General features: G+C 38.0%; 1 protein-coding gene across 1 annotated transcript in view; it reads right to left on the reverse strand.

Annotated features, from left to right (window-relative positions):
• LOC103585218 (3-oxo-5-beta-steroid 4-dehydrogenase-like) overlaps window positions 1-25,608 on the reverse strand; it is a 45,749-nt gene that overhangs the window by 11,273 nt on the left and 8,868 nt on the right. The window contains exons 2-7 of the mRNA XM_008566125.1: window positions 21,064-21,231; window positions 18,231-18,347; window positions 8,644-8,721; window positions 3,412-3,534; window positions 1,494-1,603; window positions 735-900 (exon numbers count right to left, since the gene is read on the reverse strand). Coding sequence (XP_008564347.1) covers window positions 735-900; window positions 1,494-1,603; window positions 3,412-3,534; window positions 8,644-8,721; window positions 18,231-18,347; window positions 21,064-21,231 — 762 coding nt within the window. The remainder of the gene's footprint in view (window positions 1-734; window positions 901-1,493; window positions 1,604-3,411; window positions 3,535-8,643; window positions 8,722-18,230; window positions 18,348-21,063; window positions 21,232-25,608) is intronic.

Below are 25,608 nucleotides of genomic sequence, written 5' to 3' on the forward strand. Positions count from 1 at the left end.
AAAAAAAAAAAGAATAATATATTTCTAGCAATAGTAAATGAAAGGGCCGAACAATTTACTTTTGGAATTTAGACTATTAATTAATGGATAATTGATTGATTTTAAAAGGTACTTTTCTGTGGTTGTAGGAGGGTACTTCAAAAATTTTGTGGAAAAATGGAATTAAAAGATAATACAAATCCCTGTATTTACCTAGCAGTTTTGTCTTTAGTTGTAGCAGAGTAAACTAATCACTCCGTTGTTTAATGGCTTCTCTTCTCACCTGGAAGTTATAATGCTGGCCACAGATTGCTCATGGAGGGAATAAAAGCAATTAGCATTCATGAAGTCTGATTGATCCTCTTCAATAATTTTCAAATTCGACCCCAACTTCTACCAGAGCCAGTAAGAAGGTGGAAAGTTTACTACTATGAATTTCAAATTTTATACGTTCCATTTCTGTTAGTGCAGGTGGAGAAGTGAGTGCATAGTGTCAAGAGTCAATAGATAAGAAACAAGGTACAAGGGAGCTGGGTAATGTACAAGCAGCAAAGCAATCCCTGAAGCACTAGGAATCATCTCAAATTCAGCTAAAATCACTCGTAAATCCAGATACAAACAGGGTGGGTTGGGGAGCTGGAATAAAATAAAATACAAAAGCATTACAAGTTTCTTATTAAGCCAAACAGAACGTTCTCTAAAAGCAAACAACGAACATACCTTTTGTTTTATATTTCCAAAAGCGATTCTCTTACCTGAAAATTTTCTTTGATCCTTTCAGGATTAAAGCTTTTAGGAATGACGACCACCCCTCGCTGGATGTTGAAACGCAAAACAACTTGAGCTGCGGTCTTATTGTACTTTTTCCCCACTGAGTTTAGATATGCATCCTTTAGCAAAGGTGGAGAAGAAACATTCACCCTTTTAAAAAATCAAAACATGAGTCATATTTAGCTCGAGTGATGAGAGTTAATCACCCTTCTCCTCTGTCTTCCCATTCACCTGGTTACCTGCCAGGACATGTCAGGTCATCTGTAGCCAATTTCTCTGAGTTTAGAGCACTCACTGAATGAAGTTACTCTTAGTATGGGAAGATCAAGAGAGACAAGTTTATGGAGCTGCCTCTTTCAGAGAGTAAATAATATTTTTTTGATAACTCTTTTGGAGAGAGCTGGGTTGGAAGTAGGCATTTGGGAATGGTAGGAAGACAAGTGGCAGAAATAGGGGCACAACTCTTGGAATTAAACTAAAATTTATCGAGCATTTCCAATAAGTCAGGCACTGAGAAGTGATTTATACATATAATGTATGAAATGTAATATATTCCTTCACCTCAGTGAGGAAGAAGATATTATTAGCTCTAATTCACATATATGAATAATGACTTTAAGAGGTTAAGTTACTTTCCTAAGATCGCACAGAAAAAAATACTCACTCCAATCAAGTAATTCACATTAGTCTCATACTGTACACCAAAGGATATAGTTCCTGAAGAGACCTACAGTATTACTTACCATCTTGGATTCCTACAGGTCCCCAAAGGGCTGTATGCAATAATGACAATGTCATGTTGTTGGCAAAATTTCAAGAGTTTTTGCTGGGTGAAATATGGGTGGCACTCAACCTATGGAGTTGAATTGGAGAGCAGAGCACAAAATTAAAGCTTTGTAGTTTAATGCAGTTTTACACAGTTTTAAAAAACGTTCTTCAATAAAATCCATTTTCATAATATAATCGCCTCTATACTGTACACTGCATTTTATATCCTGGTCTTCTTCCTATCATGTTCATTTCTCTTTCCTCAAAAATGATTTAAGAAGGGCCGGCCCGGTGGCGCACTGGATAGTGCGCCGCTTGGGAAGCGCGGCGGTGCTCCCGCCCGAGGGTTCAGATCCCACATACAGACCGGTTCCCGCTCACTGGCTGAGCGAGGCGCGGGAGCAACACCGAGGGTTGCGATCCCGTTGCCGGTCCCCGGTCTGGTACGGGGGCAACACTAAGGGTTGCGATCCGTTGCCGGACACGGAAAAAGACAAAAGACAAAAAAAAAAAATGATTTAAGAACATCTTTTATTGAGGTTTCAAGTACTATGAATGTCTTATAATTTAATAATTCCCCTAATCTTTCATATTATGTTGTTTCCATTTTTTTTCCCCATTATAAAAATGCTGTGATAAACACACATGTAAGTCTATATGGGCATCCTGATTTTTTTTATTAGGATGGATTCCTAGAAATAGAATACAGTGAACACTTTTTAGGGCTCTTCATATATATTTTCAAATTTCTTTTCAGTAAGGCCGATCCAATTTGTACTTACCAATACATCATCACTTGCTTACATGGAGCATTATATTAAAACATAAAATCTTTGCTAATTTGATATGCAATACAAAATCACACTTAGATTTGTTTCTCTAATTCATAGTAAGTTGCACATTTTTCATGTTTACCAGTCTTGCAATTTGTCTTCTGTAAATTTCTGTTCATTTCTTTTGCTCATTTTTCTGTTGAGCCTTAGTGTTTTTTTCATTGATTTTTTTTTCATTGATTTGTATTAGGCTTCTAATTCATAAGGAAGAATAGGAGCCCCTTTTTCCTATTATATTTTTTAAAACATAACTATTTTTTGTTGCTCTTTACTTGTTCTAGTGTTTTTAGAGTTTATCATTTTTATACTATTAAATTTATCAAAGTGTGTTATTATAACAAGGTGAGGGTTCGAATCCCAGTGCCACCCACTGCAAAAAAAAAAAAGAAAAAAGAAAGAAAGAAAGAAAAAAAGAGACAAATTTATCAAAGTTTTCTTTATGATTTTTCCATGGCTTTTTCTCTTTCTATCCATAGCTCCAGAAAACTAAAATTCGTTTGCTGTATTTACAAATGCTTTTCTCTTTCTCCTGATCAAAGAGACATTAACTCTGGAGTATGATATGAGGCAAAGGTCTATGTTTGCTTCTACATAACTAGCCATTTTTTCTTACACTATTTACTGAAAAATCCCTCCCTTGGTTATTAGTTTGTGCTACTTTATTTTATATTAAGTTTTTATTTTACTTGGGCCTGTTCCTAAAGATATCTGTTGTTTTTCGTTTATTTGTATGTTGGGTCTTGCGCTACCTTTACATTATTTTAAGTACTCTAAATCCTGTCCTAATGTCTGGCAGCTCTTGTCCCCCATCATTGTTTCTCTTCTTCAGAAAAACTTTTTGGTTATTTTCATCTGGATTTAAACTTGCAAATCTTTTTTCTTAAGAAACAAATTGAGAGAAGTCAAAAGACTTGCTCAGGGTCTTATGATCAGATTTACGTGGAGCAAACACAAAACTTCCCAACTCCTAGCCCAGGCTTTTTTTATTAATAAATGTTACATTGGAGCTTGCCCCCCACCCCATCCCCAACCCCCTCACGTGACAGCTGTTAAGCTGTACCTGGTTGCTGACTGGCTTGTGTTTGAGTCCTGGTTTTTTCAGGATGAGCTCCAGCTGCCTGCGGTTGAAATTGGATACTCCGAGGGATTTCACCAAACCAGCATCTTTGCAGGCTTCCAAAGCCTGTAGAATAAATGCCAACAGGTCGAGAAAGAAACCCCACAAGAAACAAGAATAAATATTTAGAAGGATGACTGTGAATTCTTTAAAAAGGAAAGACCCTGGGTATGTTAATAGGCATTCTGTGAAGAAAAAAAAGTGCGGAGGGGTGAGGTGCGGAGAGGCCCAAATTCTATGATTGAATGAGTCTGGGAAATATTGTCCATCGTATCTTCTCTTTGTATTTTCACCATTCATAGCAGCACGTTAATAATGATGCTATTGCTTGAAATTTGTTGAGTCTCTCTTTATGGCATAGTACCTGATCGTTTTTTATAAACGTTTTGGTGTGATATATTCCCCTATTTTGGGATCTCTCTGTCTCCCTTATATACATGTGTATGTATACACACAATGTATACAAAATCACGTCTAGCTTTTCTTGGCTTCTCAGTTATAGAAATAGGTCAGAAACCTCCTACCATAATGGTGAGTTTATCAATGTCTTTCTGTATTCTATTAATTCTTTGTTTTATGTGTTTTAAAAATATTTTACTTGGTGCATATGTATTTAAAATTGGTATATCTTATTAGTAAATTGAATCTTTTATCTTTATGTACAATCCTTTCTATTCCTAAAAATGGTTTTATTTTAAAAACTGTTATCTGATATTAATATAATTATACCAGCCTTTTATGATAAGTATTAGACAGATATGTCTTTTCTCCATTCTTTAAATTTTAACTTTTACATGTCTTTACGCTTAGGTGTCTCGTTTTAATTTTATCTACCAATCTGTCTTTTATTAGGTGAGTTTAACTTATCTACTTTTATTGCAAATATAAATATACTATATTTGGACTGTTTCTACCATCTTAAGTTCTTTTTTCAGCTTATCCCGCTTTTTCTATGTTTCTTTTCAACCTTCTTACTTTAAAAAAGTTTGTATGTATATTTATGTTTTTCCCTAATAAAGACAAGAACTTAGCATGTTCACACATTCCTTGATCTACCCGCAACAGCTGTGATGTTACTAGTATAGTAATTGTATAGATACAATTAACTAACTATATATATTATTATATATTATAATTATATAAATGTTTTAATCATAGTTTATTATGGGTACATCTTCCTCTTGTTATTTGATCTTAAATGTTTTTATAGATAGTAAATACTTTAAAAGTGCAAGGTCAATGTTCTTTATTCTTCAGCACTTTGAAAATGCTATTCCATTCTGTTATCTTTTTGCAGCCAATATTGCTGATAATAAAAAATAAAAACAGATCAAAACAAAACTGATGCCAATTTCATTGTATGTGACTAGCTCTTTGTCTCTGGAAGCTTCATATTTTCTTTTTTACGTATTTATTGAGTTATAATTGATGTACAATAAACCACGTATTGAAATGTTCATTTTAATGAATTTTAATGTATGCATATGTATACACTAGTAAAATCATCACCACAGTCAAGGTCATGAACATCTCCAATGGAATGCTGGTAGCTGCTTAACAACCAGCTATCCAGGAAAAAAAAAAATCCCCAATTTGAAGTGTTTGTCAATTTCTGTGGTGTAACTACACACACCAAGCTTCACTCAAACTAATAATGTGACATCACCAAATGTGGAGTTAGGTAGAGACTAGCACAATCAGTTTTTGCAAATTGGTATGAGCCAGTTTCAATACACCATTGGGAAGATTATCCCTCCACTGCTGAATTGCCTTGGCACTTCTGTTGAAAAACAACCAATTGTATGCACATATGGGTCTATTTTAGCACTCTCTATTCTGTTCCATTGATCTATATTTCCATCTTTATGCTAATCTGGCACTGCCATAATTCCTGGAGTTGTATAACCATTCTCAAAATTAGTATAAGTCCTCCAAATTTATCCCTCTTTGTTTTCAAAGTTGTTTTGGCTATTATAGATTATTTACACTTACATATAAATTTTAGAATTAGCTTTTCAATTTTTATTGGGATTTTGACTGGGATTACATTGACTCTATAGATGGTTTGAGGGAGAATTAATATCTTAACTTTACTGAATATTCTCATCAAGGGACATAGTACATCTCTACGTTCATTTAGATCTTCTTTGATTTCTCTCAGTAATATGTTGCAGCTTTTACTGCATAGGCCTTGCATAGGTTTTATTAAATTTATCTCTAAGTTATTTAATATTTAATATTGTTTTTAAAAATTTGATTTCCAATGTGTGTTGCTAGTATCTAGATTACATACAGATATAGATTTTACTTATTTTTTTGTCTTAGGATTTATTTACATGTGTGCTTCTTACTTTCCAAATATTTGGTGTTTTCTTGGGCATCTTTTTCTTATTGATTTCAAATTCAATTCCAGTTTGATCAGAAAGCATACTTTGCATAATTAGAATATTTTAAAACTTATTGAGATTTGTTTTATGTCTCACAAAATGACCTATCTTGTTCAGTGTTCCATGTGCACTTGAAAAATAGCATTTTGTTATATTTTCGCAGTGTTCTATAAATAACAATTAGGTCAGGAAGGTTGAAAATGTTTAAATCTCCTACGTCCTATAGATTTTCTGTATCCTTATCATCTCAATTATCGAGAGAGAGGCAAATTCAATTCCAGTTTGATCAGAAAGCATACTTTGCATAATTAGAATATTTTAAAACTTACTGAGATTTGTTTTATGTCTCACAAAATGACCTATCTTGTTCAGTGTTCCATGTGCACGTGAAAAATAGCATTTTGTTATATTTTCGCAGTGTTCTATAAATAACAATTAGGTCAGGAAGGTTAAAAATGTTTAAATCTCCTACGTCCTATAGATTTTCTGTATCCTTATCATCTCAATTATCGAGAGAGAGGTTTTGAAATCTCTGACTATAAATGTGGATTATTCTCTTTCTCTGTTCAGTTCTCTAAATTTATTCTTCATATATTTTGAAGCTCTGTTATTAGGTGCACAGGTGTTTAAGATTGACTGTTTATCATCATAAAATAACCTTCTTTATCCCTGGTAATACTCTTTGCTCTGAAGTCTTTGTTAATATTAAAATAGCCACTCCAGCTTTCATTTGATTAGCGTTGACCTAGTATATCTTTTTCTACCCTTTTACCTTTAAAAATTTTTTTGCTTTTGATTTTAACCTTTTTGTGACTTTTTATTTAAAATGAGTTTCTTGTATGTCATATATAGTGGGATTTAGTTTTTCTCCATTCCGACAACCTCTGCCTTTTAATTGAGGTGCTTGGACTACTAACAAATGCTGTATTATTTATAGCACTGAATTTAAATCTCCTATTTTGCTATTTGTTTTCTATTTTTCCCAACTGTTTATTTTTTCTCCTTTTTTCTTTTCCTGCTTTCTCTTGGATTGATTATTTTTTATTATTCCATTTTGCCACCTTTATTGGCTTGTTTGCTATACTCTGGAAGTTTTAGTGTTTTTTGTTTATGTTTGATATTCTGAAATTTTATTATAATGCATCTAGGTGTGTGTTTCCTTATCTTTCCTTTTCTGTACTCCATGATCCTTTCAATATCTTTGTTTTTTCAATTACCTCTTTTCTTTTTTCTTCTGTTTTCTTAGACTCCTATTGTGTGGATACTGGAAATTCTAATTTTATCCTTTACATCTCTAAGCTTTTCTTTCATATTTAAAATTTTTTCTTGTCCTTTCCTTCTTCATATTAAGAGATTTCCTCATTCTGGTTTCTCAATTTGATATTTTTTTCTTTATCTATAGCCATTCTGCTATTATCCCAATCTATTGCATTGTGTTATTCATTTTCCCAAATTATTATTTTTGCTTATTTTTGAAAAAAGTTTTCTTATTCTTTTTTCTTATTGCTAATATCTTTTCTTATGTCCTTTGATATATTAGCTTGCTTATTTAGAAGTTCTTGGTTCTCTGCTCTATTTACACTGGGATCTGTAATTGAAATAATGTTATCTTCTTGTGAAAGAAATACCTTGTTATTTTGGGTTGTAAACTCATTTTCTCCTGGGGATACTGGCTACCCTGTCAGGTAGTCCCTTAGAGGGAATGCAAGACCCCAAACTTGATCTACTCCATCGAAGTCAGGAGTAAGCATATGGTATCTTGGATGGAGAGCCCCAGGCACCAGAAAACCTAGTCAGTGCCTCCTAACCTGTCAAAACAACTCCACGGTTCGGAGCTTCAGCTGTTACCTCCAGGGGTAAGTGTATAAAAAGAGATAATCATCAGAGTGTAATTTCCCAGCCTTTGGAGTTTGGAATGGTAGAAGCACGGAACAACCACCAGAGGCCAGTAAGTAACTTATGTTTGATTCAGCTTCTCACAAGTGCAGGATTTCAATGCTGCTCTGAATGGATTCATGAAGACACCTGAACATGAATATTAAGTTTCCTTACGTGTGGAGCTGGCAACATGTGTCCCCAGGCTATGGCAGGAGTTTCAGTAGTTTTTCTCCTATATTATCCTCTTACGGCTGGTTGGGTTGCTTTCTACTCTACATGGAAGCTGCCACTTCATAAACAAACCAGTTCAAAATATCCCTCGTCCCTCCATGAAAGCATAAGGGTTTTCTTATTATTGTCCCACAGTTTCCCACTCTTGTGATCTTGGGGAGGGAGCCAGCAGCTTGCTCGAAAAAGGAACCAAAAGCATTTTTCCAGTTTTCATGTATTATTTTAAGTTTTGTTTCTTTTAGACATATTATTAATTTTAAAAATTTTTTTAAATTGTGAATTTATCTCATTTATATATTTTTAATTATTGCTATGTTAGAACATATTTCCTTTACTTTTTTTTTTTTTTTTGGTGGCTGGTTGGTGCAGGGATCTGAACCCCTGACCTTGATGTTCTAACATTGTATTCTAACCCACTGAGAACTGGCCGGTCCTACTTCCTTTTTTTCTTCCACACCTTCCTCTTACTTTTCTTTGGCATTCTTTTCCAACAAAACAAAATCAAGAATTATTCAGCATCCAGAAGTGGAGATTTCATGTATCTGTGCTTATGGTTAGAAATGCCTGTTCTATCACTTTCCATAGTGAGTAAAGGCTGCATCTTTCATAAATATGACAGAAATAATCAGATCAGTTTAAAAATGTAGTCATTTAAAATAAGAGGCCCACATGAACTTACCTCCCAAGTGGCACACAAATCTAACTTGTGATATAACCATTTGCCATTCTCATCTCTAGGATATATTTCATCTCCAGGCTGCAAAAAAAGAATAAGTGTAATTCATTTTATTTATATCTGGGAATTAAAATTATGGAATTTGAGTTGTCAATATACCAATATACCCTGGCCCTGGGAAAGCAATTCAAATTTACTTATTTATATGTTTATATAATTATATAATAAATAGAATAAATATTATATATGCATATAATATATATTATATGTATTAATTATGCACATTATATATATTTATACATACATGTAGTCTCCTCTTTGTGAGACTGTCCAGAAATTCTTTCATTTGTGTAACATATGTGACATGTTAGTGTCATTATCTCACCCTGGCATTCACTTTGAGATGCATGAATTATTTTCTTTATTTACTGACAGGTTATTGTTGTTCTTAAGTCATGAAGTTCTCTAGTAATGACAAAACTACTCTTACAAAGAAAGAGTAGTGGTTGAGAATGGGGATTTTCAGTCTCAGTGTTTTGACAGTCTATCCTTGCCAAAGTCGAAGACACCAAATTTCTTACACTCCTAAGAAACCAAAGAGTATCACTAAGATAGAGAAGAAATTCTCTGGCTAAGGAAGGTGTAGGTGAAGACTGGAGTGCTCCCTAAGTTTAAGGAAGCTGCACAGCATACGGCTTCCCAGTCCTGACTAACCTCTGGTCGTTCTTTTCTTTCCCCTTTTGGGACCATCAGGAATTCAGGTTCTTATTTTCTACCCTACACATCATCTGTGGGTCAACCTTCTTCTCCAGTTTTTGGGTGATCCTCTCCCAATTAAGACTGACTATGGTGTGGAACACTGTCTTTCACATTTCTCACTTTTTGCTATATCTAAAAAAGGGACCTATCTCTTTGGAGGAGTATTTACAGCTATTCAGTAATGAGGAACAGAAGATTATCAATCAACATGACATATAGGAGGGTGCTGAAAAGTTCCAGAAATTTTATAAAATAAAATTGTCCTAAAATCATGTCTTCCATGGACACGAAAATCTAAGGAGAAGGCACTGATTTAAGGAAACACCATTCTTGACTTATGCCACAAGCCCTTGCTTTTTGGAAAGAAGCCACCTCAATCTGGTGACACTGATTAGAATGAATCACCTTCGCTATTACTATAGCCCAAACATCCATCTTTTTCAACTACTTTCTATTCTATAGACACTTTCCCCCACTGATACACCACCAGATCAAATATTCCATTTGTAATGTTGAGGTTAGTGAAAACTCCCTTTCTTCTTCATCAGCAAACTTCTTTCTGGCCGCTAACATAAGCTTTCAGGCTACTTCTGAAGTGTATGCTTCATCACCGTTATTTTTATATCCTAGCCCCAAACATCCCTTTTCTGTTTTACTCCCCACTTACTCATCTCAGTCTCTATTATGTACATGGTTGTTCTAAGTTCTGAGGATATCTAGATTTATTTTCTAGTGGAGATTACATTCCAGTGTGTATGGAGATAGTAACCAGCAAGGTAAGCAAGACAAAAATCATTTCAGGTACCGAGAAATGCTAAAAAGGCTACCTATGTGATAGAGAACAACTAGAAGAGGGTGACTTCAGATAGGACTTTTTGGGAAAGCCTCATTAACAGATGAGGATTGAGCTGGATTCTGAAGGATGAGATGAAGACAGCTGTGGAAAGATTTGGAAGGAAGAACAGTCCAGGCAGAGGAAGCAGCAAGTTCAAAGTTCCAGAGGTAATGAGCTTGATGTGATTAAAGCAGAGAAACAAAGAGAGCCTAGAGAGGTATGATAGGAGGCGAAGGAAAAGAGAAACCCAGGTCATGCAGAGCCTGTGGTCTTTGGCTAACACTTGGCATTTTACTCTAAAGCAATGGGAAATCATTAGAGAGTTTTAAGCACAGAAGTGACTGATTCAATTTATGCTTTAAAAAAGATCATTACCACTACTTTGTGGAGGACATATTTTGGGTAGTGTTGTGGGTTGAATTTTGTCCCTTACCCCACACAAAGATGTTGAAATCTGAATATCGGTGAATGTGACCTTGTTTGGAAACAGTCTTTGCAGATGATCAAATAAAGATGGGGTCATTAGAATGAGCCTGTTATAAAGATAAGCCCCAAATGGCCTCTGTGTCCTGACCTCTAGGTTATTTCTTCACTGCAGACTGAGACCTATTAGCTTAAAAGCCTGCCCTAACTCAAATTTTTACACTAACAAGCAAATTACCAGCCAGTTAGAACCTGTAAAACTTCACTAGTATCTACAGGCCATTGATAAGATAGTCTTCTGGTAATGACCCCAAGCTGCAATGGCCCTTCAGAGCCTTCTGATTCAGAGACTCCCCACCATGCTGCTAAGCAACATCACCTACACATGTAAAGTCCCCTTCTGATCCCTTCTCTCCCAGGAGCTGCTTTGCCATCCTCCCCTTCCAGTTGGTGGTCCTCTCGCCACTCTAAGCCTTTCAACAGTCTCATGCTGTGAGAGACTTACCCTGTCTTACAACCCTGTCCAAGTGTCACCCAATAAAGCTTGTTCTGTGTTACTGCCTTTCTCTTGGTCATGTCTTTTCCTTTGATTGGCCCCCAAATCTTTCAAAACCCCTGTTGGGCTCTAATCCAATGTGACTGAGTCCTTACAAAAAAAAGAGGAAATTTGGACACAGAGATAGAAATACACACCATATAAAGGTGAAAGCAGAGATCGTGGTGATACATTTACAAGCCGAGCAATGCCAAAGATTGCCAGCAAATCACTGGAAAATGGGAGAAAGACACGGAATAGATTCTCTCTCACAGCCTCCAAAGAAACCAATACTGCCGACACCTTGATCTCGGACTTGTAACCTACAGTATTGTGCGACAATGAATTTCTGTTGTTTAAACCACCCAGTTCGTGGTACTTTGTTATAGCAGCCATGGGAAACTAATACAGTGAATAAATGTGAAAGCACATGACGCAGGTTAGGATACTGCAGCAGGAGTTGTCAGTTACCCGCTGCAATGATTTGAATGTTTTTGTCCCCCCCTCAATTTGTCCTCCCCCCACCCTAATCACCAAGGCGATGATATTGGAAGGTGAAGCCTTTGGGAGGTGATTAAGTCATGAGGGCTCTGCCCTCGTGAATGGGATTAGTGTGTCCACAAGCGTCCTCTTCAAAACAAAAAACAAAAATAAAGAAAAGGTCTGGCAGGTTACTCAGTTTGTTAGAGCATGGTGCTGATAACACTGACGTCCAGGGTTCACATCCCCAAACTGGCTAGTGGCAAAAGAAAAAAATAAAGGCCCCAGAGAGCTGCCTTGTCTCCCTTCACCATGTAAGGAATGGACCCTCACCAGACACTGAACCTGCTGGTGCCTTGATCTTGGACTTCCCAGCCTCCAGAACTGTGAGCAATAGCTTTCTATTGTTTATAAATCACCTAGTCTTATTTTGTTATAGCAGCCTGAAGGGACTAAGACACCTGTCTGTACCCCCTTGTTTACCTCTTTTGTGTATCCTGTGCTTTCACTCTCCATAGCCAGCACCTGCATCTGTTTGTTGGATGACAGACCTCAAGCTGCTAGAACCTGTCTGCTCACTCGGATGTGCCCAGGATTTTATACCCCCCCCCCCTTGGGGCATCCTTTAACCAAAGTTGCAGAGGTATAAATATTCCTGTTTCTTTGCCCCTTGATCAAGTGATTCTGAGATTTGGACCAGCTCTGTTTTCAGAGTTTCCTGTGACATTGAGCCAAAGTTGCTCTCTGTAGAACTTTGCTTTCTACCACACATCTGCTTAGTCTCTGTTCTCTCTCAGTCATGTTTTCCCACTCCCCTGTCAGTTACACTTCATAGTAAGTCACTCTCATGTGCATTCTCCTCATGTCAGGGTCTGTTTCTGGAGAACTCAACCTAAGATTCTATTGCAGTAGGCGAGAGCTGATGGTACCATGGACTGGGACATAGCAATAGGGATGAAAAGAAGGGAACGGATTAGCATCTGAACTAGGAGTAGAGCCAACACACGTTAATGTCGGCTTAGAAATGAGGTGGGGTGGTGACAGTGAGGGATACAGAGAAATCAAAGATGATTCCTGGGGTTGGCTGGTAGCTCAATGGGTTAGAGTGTGGTGTTGATAACACCAAAGTTAAAGGTTCAAATCCTTGTGCTAGCCAGCCACCCAAAAAAAAAAGGTTATGCATTCATTTCCATTAATTTTTTAATAAACATATTTACACATTAAAACAAAAAGATGACTCCTAGACTCCCTGGGTGGATGGTGGTAATCATTTCCTGAGGTAGGGGCTAGAAAGCAAGAATATTGTTTTGGATATTTTGACCTTGAAATCACCATTAGACATTCAAGTGGATATTTGAGGAGACAGTTGGACAGAGAAGTCTGGAGCTCAGAGAGAGGTCAAGACCGGAGATAAAATTTGAGCGTATTCAGCGTATAAAATAGTATTAAATGCATGTGATTGGATGAAATCACCTATAGAGAATGTGGCTTGCAAGATAAGTAATTGATGGTAAAGTACTGTACATGACAGCCTTTGGAGGCTAGCAAAGAAGAAGCTCCCAAAAAGTCATGGGAGGTTGATATCACAGAAACCACGAGAAGAGCGTGTATAAAGAAGGAGGTTGCAGTCAACTGTGTTGAAAGAGATCAAATAATATGAGGACAAAGTGTCTATCGGATTTGGCAGTATGGAAGTGTTTGTTGACTTTGGTAAGAGGAATTTTCTCAGGAATTACTATGGTTTGAATGTGTCCCTCAGAATTCATGTGTTGGAAACTTCATTCCTAAAGCAACAGCATCAAAAGGTGGGGCCTAATGGGAGATGTTTAGGTCATGAGGGCTCTATCCTCATGAATAGATTAATGCCATTATGAAAAGGGTTCGTGGGAGTGTGCTCTTGTGATGATTCAGCAAGAAGGCCTTTGCCAGATGCTGGTACTCTGGTCTTGGACTTCCAGCTTCCAGAACTGTGAGCCAATACGTTTCTATTTATTACAAATTACCCAGTCTCAGTTATTCTGTTAACAGCAGCACAAAATGAACAGAGAAAGGACTCAAACAATTGGACAAAATCTTTTATAGCCTTTTTCAAAATCTTTTTCAATTTTTTTTCCTACCATCTCACCTTCATAAAACTTGACTTTTCTTTGGTGATAACATTTTCCCATTGTCCTCATTAGCAAAGTCAATTTCTTCTCAATTTCCTCCTGTCTCATTGAGAGTGGGAAAGTCTCCTTTCTCTTTGATGCCAAATTATTGTTCAGGTTAATTACCCTTTTCTATCTCTGATTTATAAGCTCTTTGACTTTTTCAAGACTTATGACCCACATTTCTACTCCAGTTTCTCTCCGTATCTCTTACCTTTTACTTATCTCCCGAAATGGCTTTATGTCTTCATCATGAACTCTGCTACATAATTTTTACTTTCCCAAATTTTAACTAAGTGCTTATCAAGCCTGAACCCATGTTAGCTATTTCTGTGGTGCCTCCCTTGAGCCTCCACTGTTCCTGCTTTACCAATCCCTTCATCTGATAAGCCTGTTTCTGCTCCTTTCTTGTTCCTCACTGTCAGACATTATTGAAAGAATAATCCAATCCTCTAAAATTACATGCTATTGACTTTCATTTCTGTTCACTCATCTTTTAAAAATATCTTACAATTTTTTTGTATTTTGTTCTGAAATTATGTCTGCTTCTTAACTTCACACTTAAAAATAATAAAAGTGCTGAGATAATTTAGGATGAAAGGGTTTTTGTTTAAAAAAATCATGAGATTCAAAAAGCATGTGATATTTTAGCTTCAAATATTGATTTCTCAAACAGTTTTAGTTCAGAGGTAATGTCATTACATTGTGTCATTTCTTACCTTCTGTGTCCTTGAGCCTTGATCTCATCAAGAATATGAATGGAAATTCTCTATTTACTTTCTCCAAAAAGATTTTAAGTCATTTGTCAGCCAGAGAAGTAATTTTTTCTTTTTGGCTGGCTGGTACTGGGATCGAACCCCAGACCTTGGCGTTATCAGCACCATGCTCTAACCAACCGAGCTAACCGGCCCAGAAGTAAATTTGATTTTCTTACTTTTAAATACAGGTTCTCTCCAAATTTCTAAGACTCAGATTAGAAATCCACCATTTGAACAAGAGTCAACATTAACTAAGTAAGGATGAAGGCTGAGGTAATAATACCTAAGAGCCTGAAACCAAGAAATCACCACAGTCCACAAGGTGCTGGGATTGCTGGGCTTGGGAAGATGAGGCAGAAGAGGAGATATAGTGTAGGAGAAAGAGTGTGAATCTCGCATCACAGGACCCAGCGTGTGTTCTCATTTCTGACGGACTTTGAAAGTTTTTATTGCCTCCATTTTACGGATGATGGAATTCAAGTTCAGAAAGATCAAAGCAATGATTCTAGTAAGTAATGAAGCTGAACATAAACCCTTTCTGTGCAACTCAAAAGTCCATATTCTTTCCAGTATACCATGATTAGGTGATGTGGGAAAGAGATTAGGTATAAATGACCAATTGTCTGGCTCATATGTGACAGAGATGGGATTCAAACTACGTGATATCTAATTACTGAGTACAGTGGAAATCTGTTATTTTTGTTTTCTACCATCCCTATGACGTCTTCTCTGGAGGAACTCATTTCACGCTGTGTAGTGGGTTAGAAATCTTGATTCTCTTTTGATCTTAGAGTAGGATTTTTAGATAATGCATGAATGAGCCAAAGGGCTCTTGAGTAGGGGACGAAAGTCCACAGATAAGTTTGGCAAAAGCCATCTAATCAATTCTAATCACTGTTTAGGGATGGGATTGCATACTTTGACTGTTTTTTAGGTTGCTGGTTTGATTCTGGCTTGAATGACTATTGACTATTTAACCTACTGATTGTTCTTAAGATATGTTAAGGAAACTGCTTGAATGCTGTTTAAATATGCTAAGGAAATCACTGTAGGAAGTATGTGGAAAAGAAAATGTTTACTAAGGACAAGCTGTTTGTTGGTGAATTAACCTAGCTTTTTACAAATTACATTCTGGAATGTCACATTGTTAATTTACTGCTGTCACTAGTTTTACACTGCCTGCTTTTATGTCCTTCTTTGATGATTGAATCAACTGATTTTTCTTGTGAAATTTCCTTGTCTTGTCAATAAAAAGAAAGGCTGATTTTGAATTGGGGCTGCTGCTCCCCGGATGGGCGGCAGTCCCTCCAGGCCTCATTCATGTTACCTTGAGTGAATTCTTTCTTTCTCTTTTTTCTGTCTCGGTTACACAGAGGGAAGCGTAACAGTGCTGTTTGGGTGGACTGACTCAGCTCCCCAATCTCGCTTTTGGCTATAGAGACCAAAGATTAGTCAGCAATAGGTATATGACCCAAGCAAAGCTAATCAATATTTCTCCATGAGGTTTAATATTAATATTTCTTCTCTCTCTGAATGCTCAAGTTGTATTGACACTGTAGGCTTGGCATGTCAACAGTCATTCTGCCATCGTACAGGCAGATTTTTGAGACTGAAGCCAACCAGAACGTGGAGATAAAGGGCCAGAGTACAGACACACAATGTGAACTTCAGGATTCAGTTGTGCCTAAATTAGATACCATTTAGAATTCTTAATTCCTTTTTTTTTTTTTTTGCTAAACTCAATTTGAATTGGATTTTTGCCATTTATAACAAAAGTCCTGATTAATGCAGAGGTGTTTGGGTATTGTGGGTAATGGAACTTAAAATGCAGAATTGGCTCAGTCAGCGTGGGATTGGGAACATTGAGGATCTTCCCTCAGATGACCTTCATCTGAGAATTGGCCATCCCTGCTAGGGACAGTATGGCATCTGGTTAAATTGTTGCCTTGCTGTGTCTTGAAACTCAGACAATGGGCTTACTAAGGCTGGAGCTTTAGGGTATTAGTAGAAAAACACTGGGTTTGTTGGCCATTTTTGCAGCTTTTGGTCAGGTCCTGCAGGAAAGATAAATGTGTTTGTGGCTACTGGGCTTATAAGATGAGAGATAAGATGATGCTTTACTAAAATGGGTTCTTTCTGCTTCTGGATGCAATCCAAGATGACTGCAAAAGATCAGATCTGAGCCTTGCAGAGTTAGAAAAGGCAGGAAGATAAGAAAACTAGTAGAAAATAAAAGTACAGGACAAGTCCATGGATGACCTTGGCTAACCCAACTCTTCCCTCTTTCTCATTTTTAGTTCTCAAAAATAACTGTTGAATGTGCTGGGAATACAACACCCTGACATAAGGAGGAACTGATCAGAAATGCTCAGGCTCTTTTCCTGTCCTTTGTAGAACAGGATGTCTTACAGTGCTTTAGCCTAGCGACTCATGTGATGCCTAGAATAGACTGCTTTTGGAGTCCTTCAGCTGTGATGCAATGGGCATGCACAGATGAGACTCCATCCACTCTGGCAACTTCCCCAAGCCTTGGGGGACCAGCTTACCATGAATCCTAGGTTTCCGTTATCCCTTGCTTCACTTAACTTGTTGTGAGTGTTCTGCCTCTCCAGACTTGCGCAAGTGGTAGAAACTATAGTCCAAGATGCAGTGAGCTGAGGTGTTAGAGTAACTGGTGCAAGTGAACCTGCTAGAGTAGCTGCTGCATGGAGAACTTGCTTTGCATTTGAGCCTTGGGAGAACAATGGTTCTCAAGGATCCTGTAAAGGCAAGATCGTAGGCCATGAATGTACCGCCTGTCAAACATGCGCTATCCAGTGGGATGCAGACTGGTGCAACGAACTCGTTATCTCTGCCTCCCTGTTTTGTATTATTTCAAGCCAGAGACCAAAATGGAGGTCATTAAACCAAGGACTAGACGGACGGGCAGAGCAAGGAGGCTCTATATTAAGAGGCAGAAACCCACAGGCCAGTGACCCTGTAAGATTTCTAGTTTTAATTATCATTCATGAAACTGACTGAATGTGAATTTACTGAAAGCCTATCAAACTTTTAAGGGATATTGTCTTGTCCACGAAATTCTTACCTGACTAACAAAAGCCTCTGATTACCAAAGCAACTGTGAAGCCAGCTCCCAAATGCATTCGAATTACGGGAACAGATATCATCTAGATACCCTCGCCTTGAAGTTGGCTCCTAAAATCTGAGTATTCTTTGGATTATCTCCCTTTGGAGGTGGTAGAAGTTATGTTTGTACTTGTGTGTATATTAGTTTGCATTATGTTGTGCAGGGACATTTTTAAGACTGTGTGAGTAGTAAAACAGTTGTATCTGGAGGCTGGGCAACTAAAATGTAGACTACAGTTAGGGTACTACATGTGGTTTGATGGAGAGAGTTTAAACTATATCTGAAAAACAGGGTATAATAGAAACAGCGTTCAATTAAGAATCCAGAAATTTGGGATCCAGGCCTGAGTCTGCTCAAAAAAAATTTTTTTTTTGGCATTTGTCAGGCTAGGTCAGTATTCTCTGCTCTATAGTAACAAAACACCATAATATTCTGTGGTGCTAATTAATGAACAGGCTTCGTGCACATAGCTATTGGCTCACAGTCGCCAGGGTGCAGAGGCCTAACTTTAGGCATCTGAACTCACCTTAAAGGCCATGGGCATTTCAATGATGTAAAGATCCACGTAATCTAGTTTGAGGGTCTTGAGTGTCCTTTCCAGAGTTGGGCGGACCCTCTCTGGGACAAGATTTGTAACCCACAGCTGAAAGAATCAAAGAGGGATGGTTAACTAATGTCCACACTATTTTTACAATAAAGCAGCCCTATATTCCTTACAAAGCATTCATACACATTTTATTCACTCATTTCATTTCACAAAAATATATTTATGCTGCAGTGTCATCTAAATACAGGGTGAGTTTAGAGCGCAGTATTATAACACAAGGTCAAGGGTTCGGATCCTTGTACCTGTCAGCCGCAAACAAACAAACATTACAAAGCATTCATACACATTTTATTCACTCATTTCATTTCACAAAAATATATTTATGCTGTAGTGTCATCTAAATACAGGATGAGTTTAGAGCGCAGTATTATAACACAAGGTCAAGGGTTCGGATCCTTGTACCTGTCAGCCGCAAACAAACAAACAAACAAACAAATAAATATGAGTGGATGAAACTCTTGACACCCAGAGTATAACTTTATTCAAATATAGTATGTACAAGAGACTTAAAGATCTACACAGAGTACCTAATTTGGTGACAAAGTCTTCCTCTCCCCTGGCCCCACCCCATGCTAATTTCCTAAGTTTCCCTTAAAATCTTCACTTTTCCTCATTGTGCAACTAGGGAACATGCATCTAGCTAGATGTTCTGACCTAGCCTGGCACTTTATTTTCATGCCTCTCTATAAAACGTGTGTGTAAAATGAGCAAGGAATATAGTTATGTGCATGGCTTCAGTGGACCCTTTGCATTGTGACAGGTGGTGCAGAAGCCTAGTGAAACGTTAAATTATTACATAGATTGACATTCCCTTTTACTGCTCTCTTTTGTTCTCATTTGGTTCTACTGAGACCCCAGGGTCTGAGTTTCTGCAGTTCCTACTAAGTATCTCCTTGATCTCTGAAGAGTTACACAATGAAAGATTAAGGCTTGGTTTGTCACACCGAAGGGTGTGTCCCCTTAGGTGGGTAAAACATAGGATGCCAAGGGGTCCTCAGACCCATGGGATAACTTAGTATATCTTCTCAGAGCATCAATTTTGCTCAAAGACTTTTTTTGGAAAAAATAAAAGTTGTGAATTTTTGCACCCTTTTTGTTACAAGAAAGTGCAAACAAAATTGGTAAAATCTGATTCTTTCCTCCTTTGGGCAATGTTTTTTTCATTGCCCTAAAAGCAAGAAAAGAGAATAGAAAATGGAATGTGGAGAAGGTAGTGAAAAAAAATGTGTATTTTTTTGTAGCTCTTGTTACTCTGGGCCCCTTTGATGTTATTGCTGCCTCCCCTTCTAAGGGAAAATTGTTTTATATTTTAATTTACTATTATTCAATGAACACATACAGTATTAACTTTGTGCTGTGTACTGTTTAAGTGCTTTGTAAATGTTAACTCATAACAACTTTATGAAGTAGTTGACATTATTATCCCTATTTTAACGGAGAGGAAAACTGAGTTCTGGAAACACTAAGTAACTCAACAGCTAGAAGGGACAGATCTGTGACTGTGACCTGGCAATCTAGCACCAGAGTCTGTACACTTCACCACCATGCCACACTGCCTCTTGGGTAATGGCAATGAAAACTGACCCTGCTGGGGCGTGAGCACCTGCACGTTACGTTAGCTCAGCTATGCACTCTTTCTGATGACTTAAGTAAATACTGTCACATTTTGCATATGTGTGCTTTATTACATACAGCACATTATTGACATTATATATGTATAAGTATCAGGTTGTATATGCAACTGTACTTTTTGGCAACTTAAAGGATTTAGGGCTGGCTGGTTAGCTCAGTTGGTCAGAGCATGGTGCTGGTAACACTAAGGTTCAGGGTTCAATCCCTGTACTGGCCACCAAAAAAAAAAAAAACCATATTTAAAGGATTTTAAAGGCAGTTTTGACCATTTTCTTCTTATATGCTAACTTTAGCACCCACCATCATGATAAATGACTCTCTAGGATGTTAAGCTAAAGTCTTGCTAAAGGCCCAAGAAGCCCACACAGCTAGCTTTTGGATGTGTGACCTTATGAACTTGTTTTTTTATTTATGTTTGTTTGCTTTTATTAAACAAAATTCATTGGTTTCAAAAATTGATCCCAATTCCGAGTTAATTACACTTACTCAAATACTTATTTTTTAACCCTCTTTCTCTACTCAAAATGCTACTTTGCTTACTATCACTTCTCCCAAACTAATGAATAACCCGATAATCTAAGAATGCTGAAAATTCTATTTTGCATGATTTGGGTGTCATCTTAGATTACCTTTGAAAAAAGCAAACAAACCCAAACTGTTATTATTAAATACAGTGTACTCACAAGAGTGCAATTACGCACACATATACACACACTCACGCACACAGATGGACGATTAATAACAAAATAAACACCTGACCTCCTCTTCCCCCCAACTGAGGCCAGGAAATAGAACCTTACCCACCCAGGAGGCCCTCTGTAGGCCATCCGCTTATGCACAGTCCACACTATCCTGACATTTGTGTTTGCTTTGCTTTGCTTGGATTTATAGTTTTTGCTATCTATAAATGTATCTCTAAATAAATAGAGATAAATATCTCTAACCTTCAGGGGACTAATTAGTCCCTAAGTTCTCGGCTACAGTGGGGAATATGGCAGTTGACAAGGGGGAGGGAGAGGTCTCCTCCTGCTCTTGGTGAGTCCCACATACTTTAGCAAAGAAAAGTGGCACTAGATGCAGCATGAATGTAAGGAGATAAAGGGCGAAGGTGATGTCTCACTTTTCCACAGTAGAAGATGTCCTCCCTCCGCACCTTTCCTTCTGCTATCTTCTCTCGGATGGCGTCTCCCACTTCATGCTCATTTCTGTAGAAGTAGGCCCCGTCAATGTGTCGGTACCCAGTGTCGATGGCAACCTTCACTGATGCTGCACAGCCTTCCTTAGAGGACTGAAATGACACAGAGGTTGGGGTTGGGGAGAAAGAAATAGGTCTTTCCTTTAGTTTAATCGTGATTAATCAAGATATTTTTCATGCGCATTGTTTTACAGCTAAAATGACACATTCCCCATTCCACGCTGTTTTGATTGGAAGATGGTGTCCAGAGAAATGATAAACCGACCTCCCAGAGGCCTCCCTTCCCTCAGCAGGAGATTCCATCCATCCCAGATCTGCCCTCAGCTTTGTGGCTTCAGATGTGGGATCTGATCAATTTTACCAGTGACAGGAGATTTCATGGAAGCCTTGTTATAGGAGAGCCCAAATTAATTGAAGAAGGCTAAATTATAAAACAAAAGGTTTTGGTAAACAAATTGAGATATATTCCCAGAATGTGATAACTACGCAGTAATAAAAAGGAATGAACTGCTGATACACACGACCATGGAAGCCTTGTTATAGGAGAGCCCAAATTAATTGAAGAAGGCTAAATTATAAAACAAAATTTTTGGTAAACAAATTGAGATATATTCCCAGAATGTGATAACTACGCAGTAATAAAAAGGAATGAACTGCTGATACACACATAATACAGGTGAATCTCAAGATAATTATACTTGATGAAAGACACCAGATCAAAAAGAATGAATACGTTATTATTCCATCGACATAAAATGCTAATCTATAGAGATGGACACAGAACAGTGATTGCCTGGAGGGAGGGGTTTGGGGGGGGAATTACAAAGCGGCAGGAGGAAGCTTTTGGAGCTGATGGATATGTTCGTTATCTTGATCGTGTTGATGGTTTCTCAGGCATATGTATATGTCAAACTCATCAAATTGTATACTTTAAATATGTGCAGTTTGTAGTATGTCAATTATGCCTTGGTAAAGCTGGGGGTAAAAGACCAGTGGGGGACATGTTAGATTTTTCAAGGTATATTTTTTATCAAATTTGCTAGCTAAATCTTTGTTCATTTCATTGACCTGCATTAATGTGTTAAATGAAACTCTATCAACTTAGCTGGTAGCTACTGTCCCCAGCCGCCACAGAGACTTGGACAAAAGAGCACCAGCAGGGGATCACTCCTGTCAGAGGTCAGAATGCAGGCACTGTGTGAAAGTTTGAGTTTTAGTACTTACAGACCCTGGGGGATACCTGCGTGCCTGGAGACCACACACAGAGGGCAGGGAGGGCAGGCAGGGACCGAGAAGAGAGTGTGGCAATTAGCAGTATATATGAGAAAATTATGGGTGACTTTCAGTTCACAGGCAGATTCCTGAATGGTCCATGTAAAGGAAGTGGCAGGAAAGCAGGCAGCCCAGTCTGCGAGGTGGGAGAGATGTCTCTGAGTTCTTATCCGTGGCCACCAGCTGGAGCCATTTTGGTGTGGTGTGGCACTGGAAGTGGTGTTGAGGGTGACTGAGCCCTGCCTCTGGCACTAGAAAGCTAAACTTGAATTTGCTAAACCTGCTGGGTTTCGGACTTGTTTGGGGCCTGTTTTTCCTTTCTTTTGGCCTATTCCTCCCTTTTGGAATGGGAATGTATACCCAATGCCTGTTCCACCATTGTATCTTGGCAGTAGATAAATGTGGTTTTGACTTTTACAGGTTCACAGCTGGAAGGACTTTTGCTTTTGGTCTCAGATGAGACTTTGGACTTTGGACTTTTAAGTTGGTGCTGCAACAAGCTAAGACTTTTGGGACTGTTGGGATGGAATGATTGTATTTTGTATGTGAGGGGAACATGAGTTTTGGGGGTCCAAGGGCAGAATGATGGAGTTCAGATGTGTTGTCCCCTCCAAAACTCATGTGGAAATTTGATCTCCAATGTGGCAGTGTTGGAAACTGATTGAGTCATGGGAGCGGATCCCATGATTAATTAGTGAGTTCTCGTTGCTTAAAAAGACCCTGGCACCTTCTGTCTCTCTCTCTTGCTTCTCTCTCTTGCTTCCTCTCACCATGTGATCTGCTTGTACCCGCCGGCTTCCTGCCACTTTCCGCCATGAGTAGAAGCAGCCTGAGGCCCGTGCCAGATGCAGCTGTCCCAGAATTGTAAGCCAAATAAACCTCTTTCCTTTATAAATTACCAAGTCTCAGGTGTTTCTGTTATAGCAACAGAAAACAGACTAAAACACAGACATAAGGGTATTGCATAATTTACACAAAACAAAGCAATCAAGAATGGAAATAACTGCACACCCATGTTTACTGCAGTACTAATCACAATAGCCAAGATATCCATCAACAAATAAATGGATAAAGAAAATGTGTTATGTTTACAATGGAATACCATTCCACCATAAAGAATGAAATTCTGTCATTTGTAGCAACATGATTGGAACTGAAGGTCATTGTGTTAAGTGAAGTAAGCCGGGCACAGAAAAACAAATATCGCATTATCTGAGTCCTTCGCAGATTCTAAAAAGGATGATCACGAAGAAGAGTAGACTCGTGGTTGCCAGAGGCTGGGAGCGATAGGGAGAAGGTGAGGATGGTGAGAGGCTGGTCCATGGGTACAAAGTTACAGGTAGATAGGAGGAATTAGCTCCAGTGTTCCAACACTTAGTGAGAGGACCATGGTGAACACTAATATATTGCATATTTCAAATTAGCAAGAACAGGAGTTTTGAATGTTCTGGCAATTGCATGCTTTGAAAGTCTCACTGTGCCCCATAAATATATACAATAGTTATGCATCAATAAAAAAATAAGAAGGGCTAGCCAGTTAGCTGAGTTGGTTAGAGCATGGTGTTGGTAACGCCCAGGTCAAGGATTCGAAATTCTGTCCTGGCCAGGTACCAAAATAAAAAAATAAATAATAACAATAATAAGAATGTATTATTAGGAGGCTGATGGAAATCCTTTCAAAAAGTCATAGGTAAAAAAAAACTATATAACAGGAAAAGCCCTAAGAAGGAAGCACAGTACCCAGGAAGCTTCTTCAGGTTCTAGAAGCAGCATATTCCACACTGGTAGTGCTGTTCCTGCCCATTTACTGAGTGGCATGAAAACTGCCAGGTTTGAGTAGGCCTGGAGTAGGAAAGGCTCAGCAGCAGGTCCAGCCTTTACTGCAAGCATCCCTGCCACTTGGGTCATATGGCCCAGCAGGCCCTGCAGTACCAAGTTTACCTGTGGTGTGGAGTTTATGGCAAGCCCCAATAGGAGAACTGTAATGTAATCCTCTAGGGTTCTGGAGTGAGTCATACCACCTACATTGACGACATTGTTGCTGAACACTGTAAAGAGAGTGTGTCTGACCATGTGGCCAGAGCTACTGATCATGAGCTTGGTTATATCAGACCCACTAAGACATAAGTTTGGGTGGGCCAGTGGAAATCCACTGTAAGAGGTAATTGGTACCTCTGCAATCGTATACAAGCTGGACAAGATAGCGTGCCATCCAAATGTCCTCCAGGACTGTTGCATCAGCATTGCTGTGTCAACTGATACTTAGGGCCACATGGGGTGGGGGAGGGCTGAACTTTGGCCATGAATGGGTCTGCTTGTTATGTGATTGAAAAGTAGAAATAGACTACTGCTGCTCTAGTGTCCAATTGTGGGGTGGCCAAAGAACAAAGAAATGTGTGTAATAAGACATATGGAAGACTATTCATGGCAATGTTGTCTGTAAAGTTCCAAACTGGAAGCAATCAAAATGCCAACCGACAGTAAAATGGACACTGATATATTCATATAGTTAAGTATTACTTAGCAATAAAAATGACCAAAGACATGATTAATAACATGGGTATAATATACCGCATATTTAGAAAGACAAGAGAGACAAAAATAGTGCATACAGTATGTTGCATTCATATAAAGTTTTAAAACTGGCAAAATTAAACTATATTGTTAAAATGCATGTTGAAGTTGTGCAACTCTAGAAAAGAGCAAGAAAATATGATTACACACATGTAAGCTTTAAAATTATTTGCCCCCCTCTAAGTACATTATATTTCAAAATTTAAAATGCTAATTAAAAAAAGGAAAGAATGTAGGTCAAAAGTATAGGGCAAGTGACTCAAATACATTTCAAAATTTTAGATCCAAAGAATGGAGTAACTTTGGCCTGAAACATCGTTTTCAGTCTTGGATCTACTATTCACCCTCTTTTGCCTGAATCCAGTTGCTTACCAAGACTTGTAGAGTTTATCCCAATTATTTGTAGCCTTTGGCCAAGTTATTTCCCTTCTAAGCTCCAGACTAATTATTTTCCTCAGCCACCTTCAAGCCCTTATTATTTTTTGCCTGTGTTATTAGAGAAGCTTTCTTGCTCTTTGTGCATTTCATCTCCTCTCATTTTAGTTCATTTTAAAGTTGGTAGGTTAATATTTTTCTACTTTCTTTCTTTCTTTCTTTCTTTTTTTTTTTTTTTTGGTGGCTCAC

The sequence above is a fragment of the Galeopterus variegatus genome, unplaced genomic scaffold (assembly GCF_000696425.1).
Source record: "Galeopterus variegatus unplaced genomic scaffold, G_variegatus-3.0.2 Scaffold223, whole genome shotgun sequence".
Classification (NCBI taxonomy): Eukaryota; Metazoa; Chordata; class Mammalia; order Dermoptera; family Cynocephalidae; genus Galeopterus; species Galeopterus variegatus.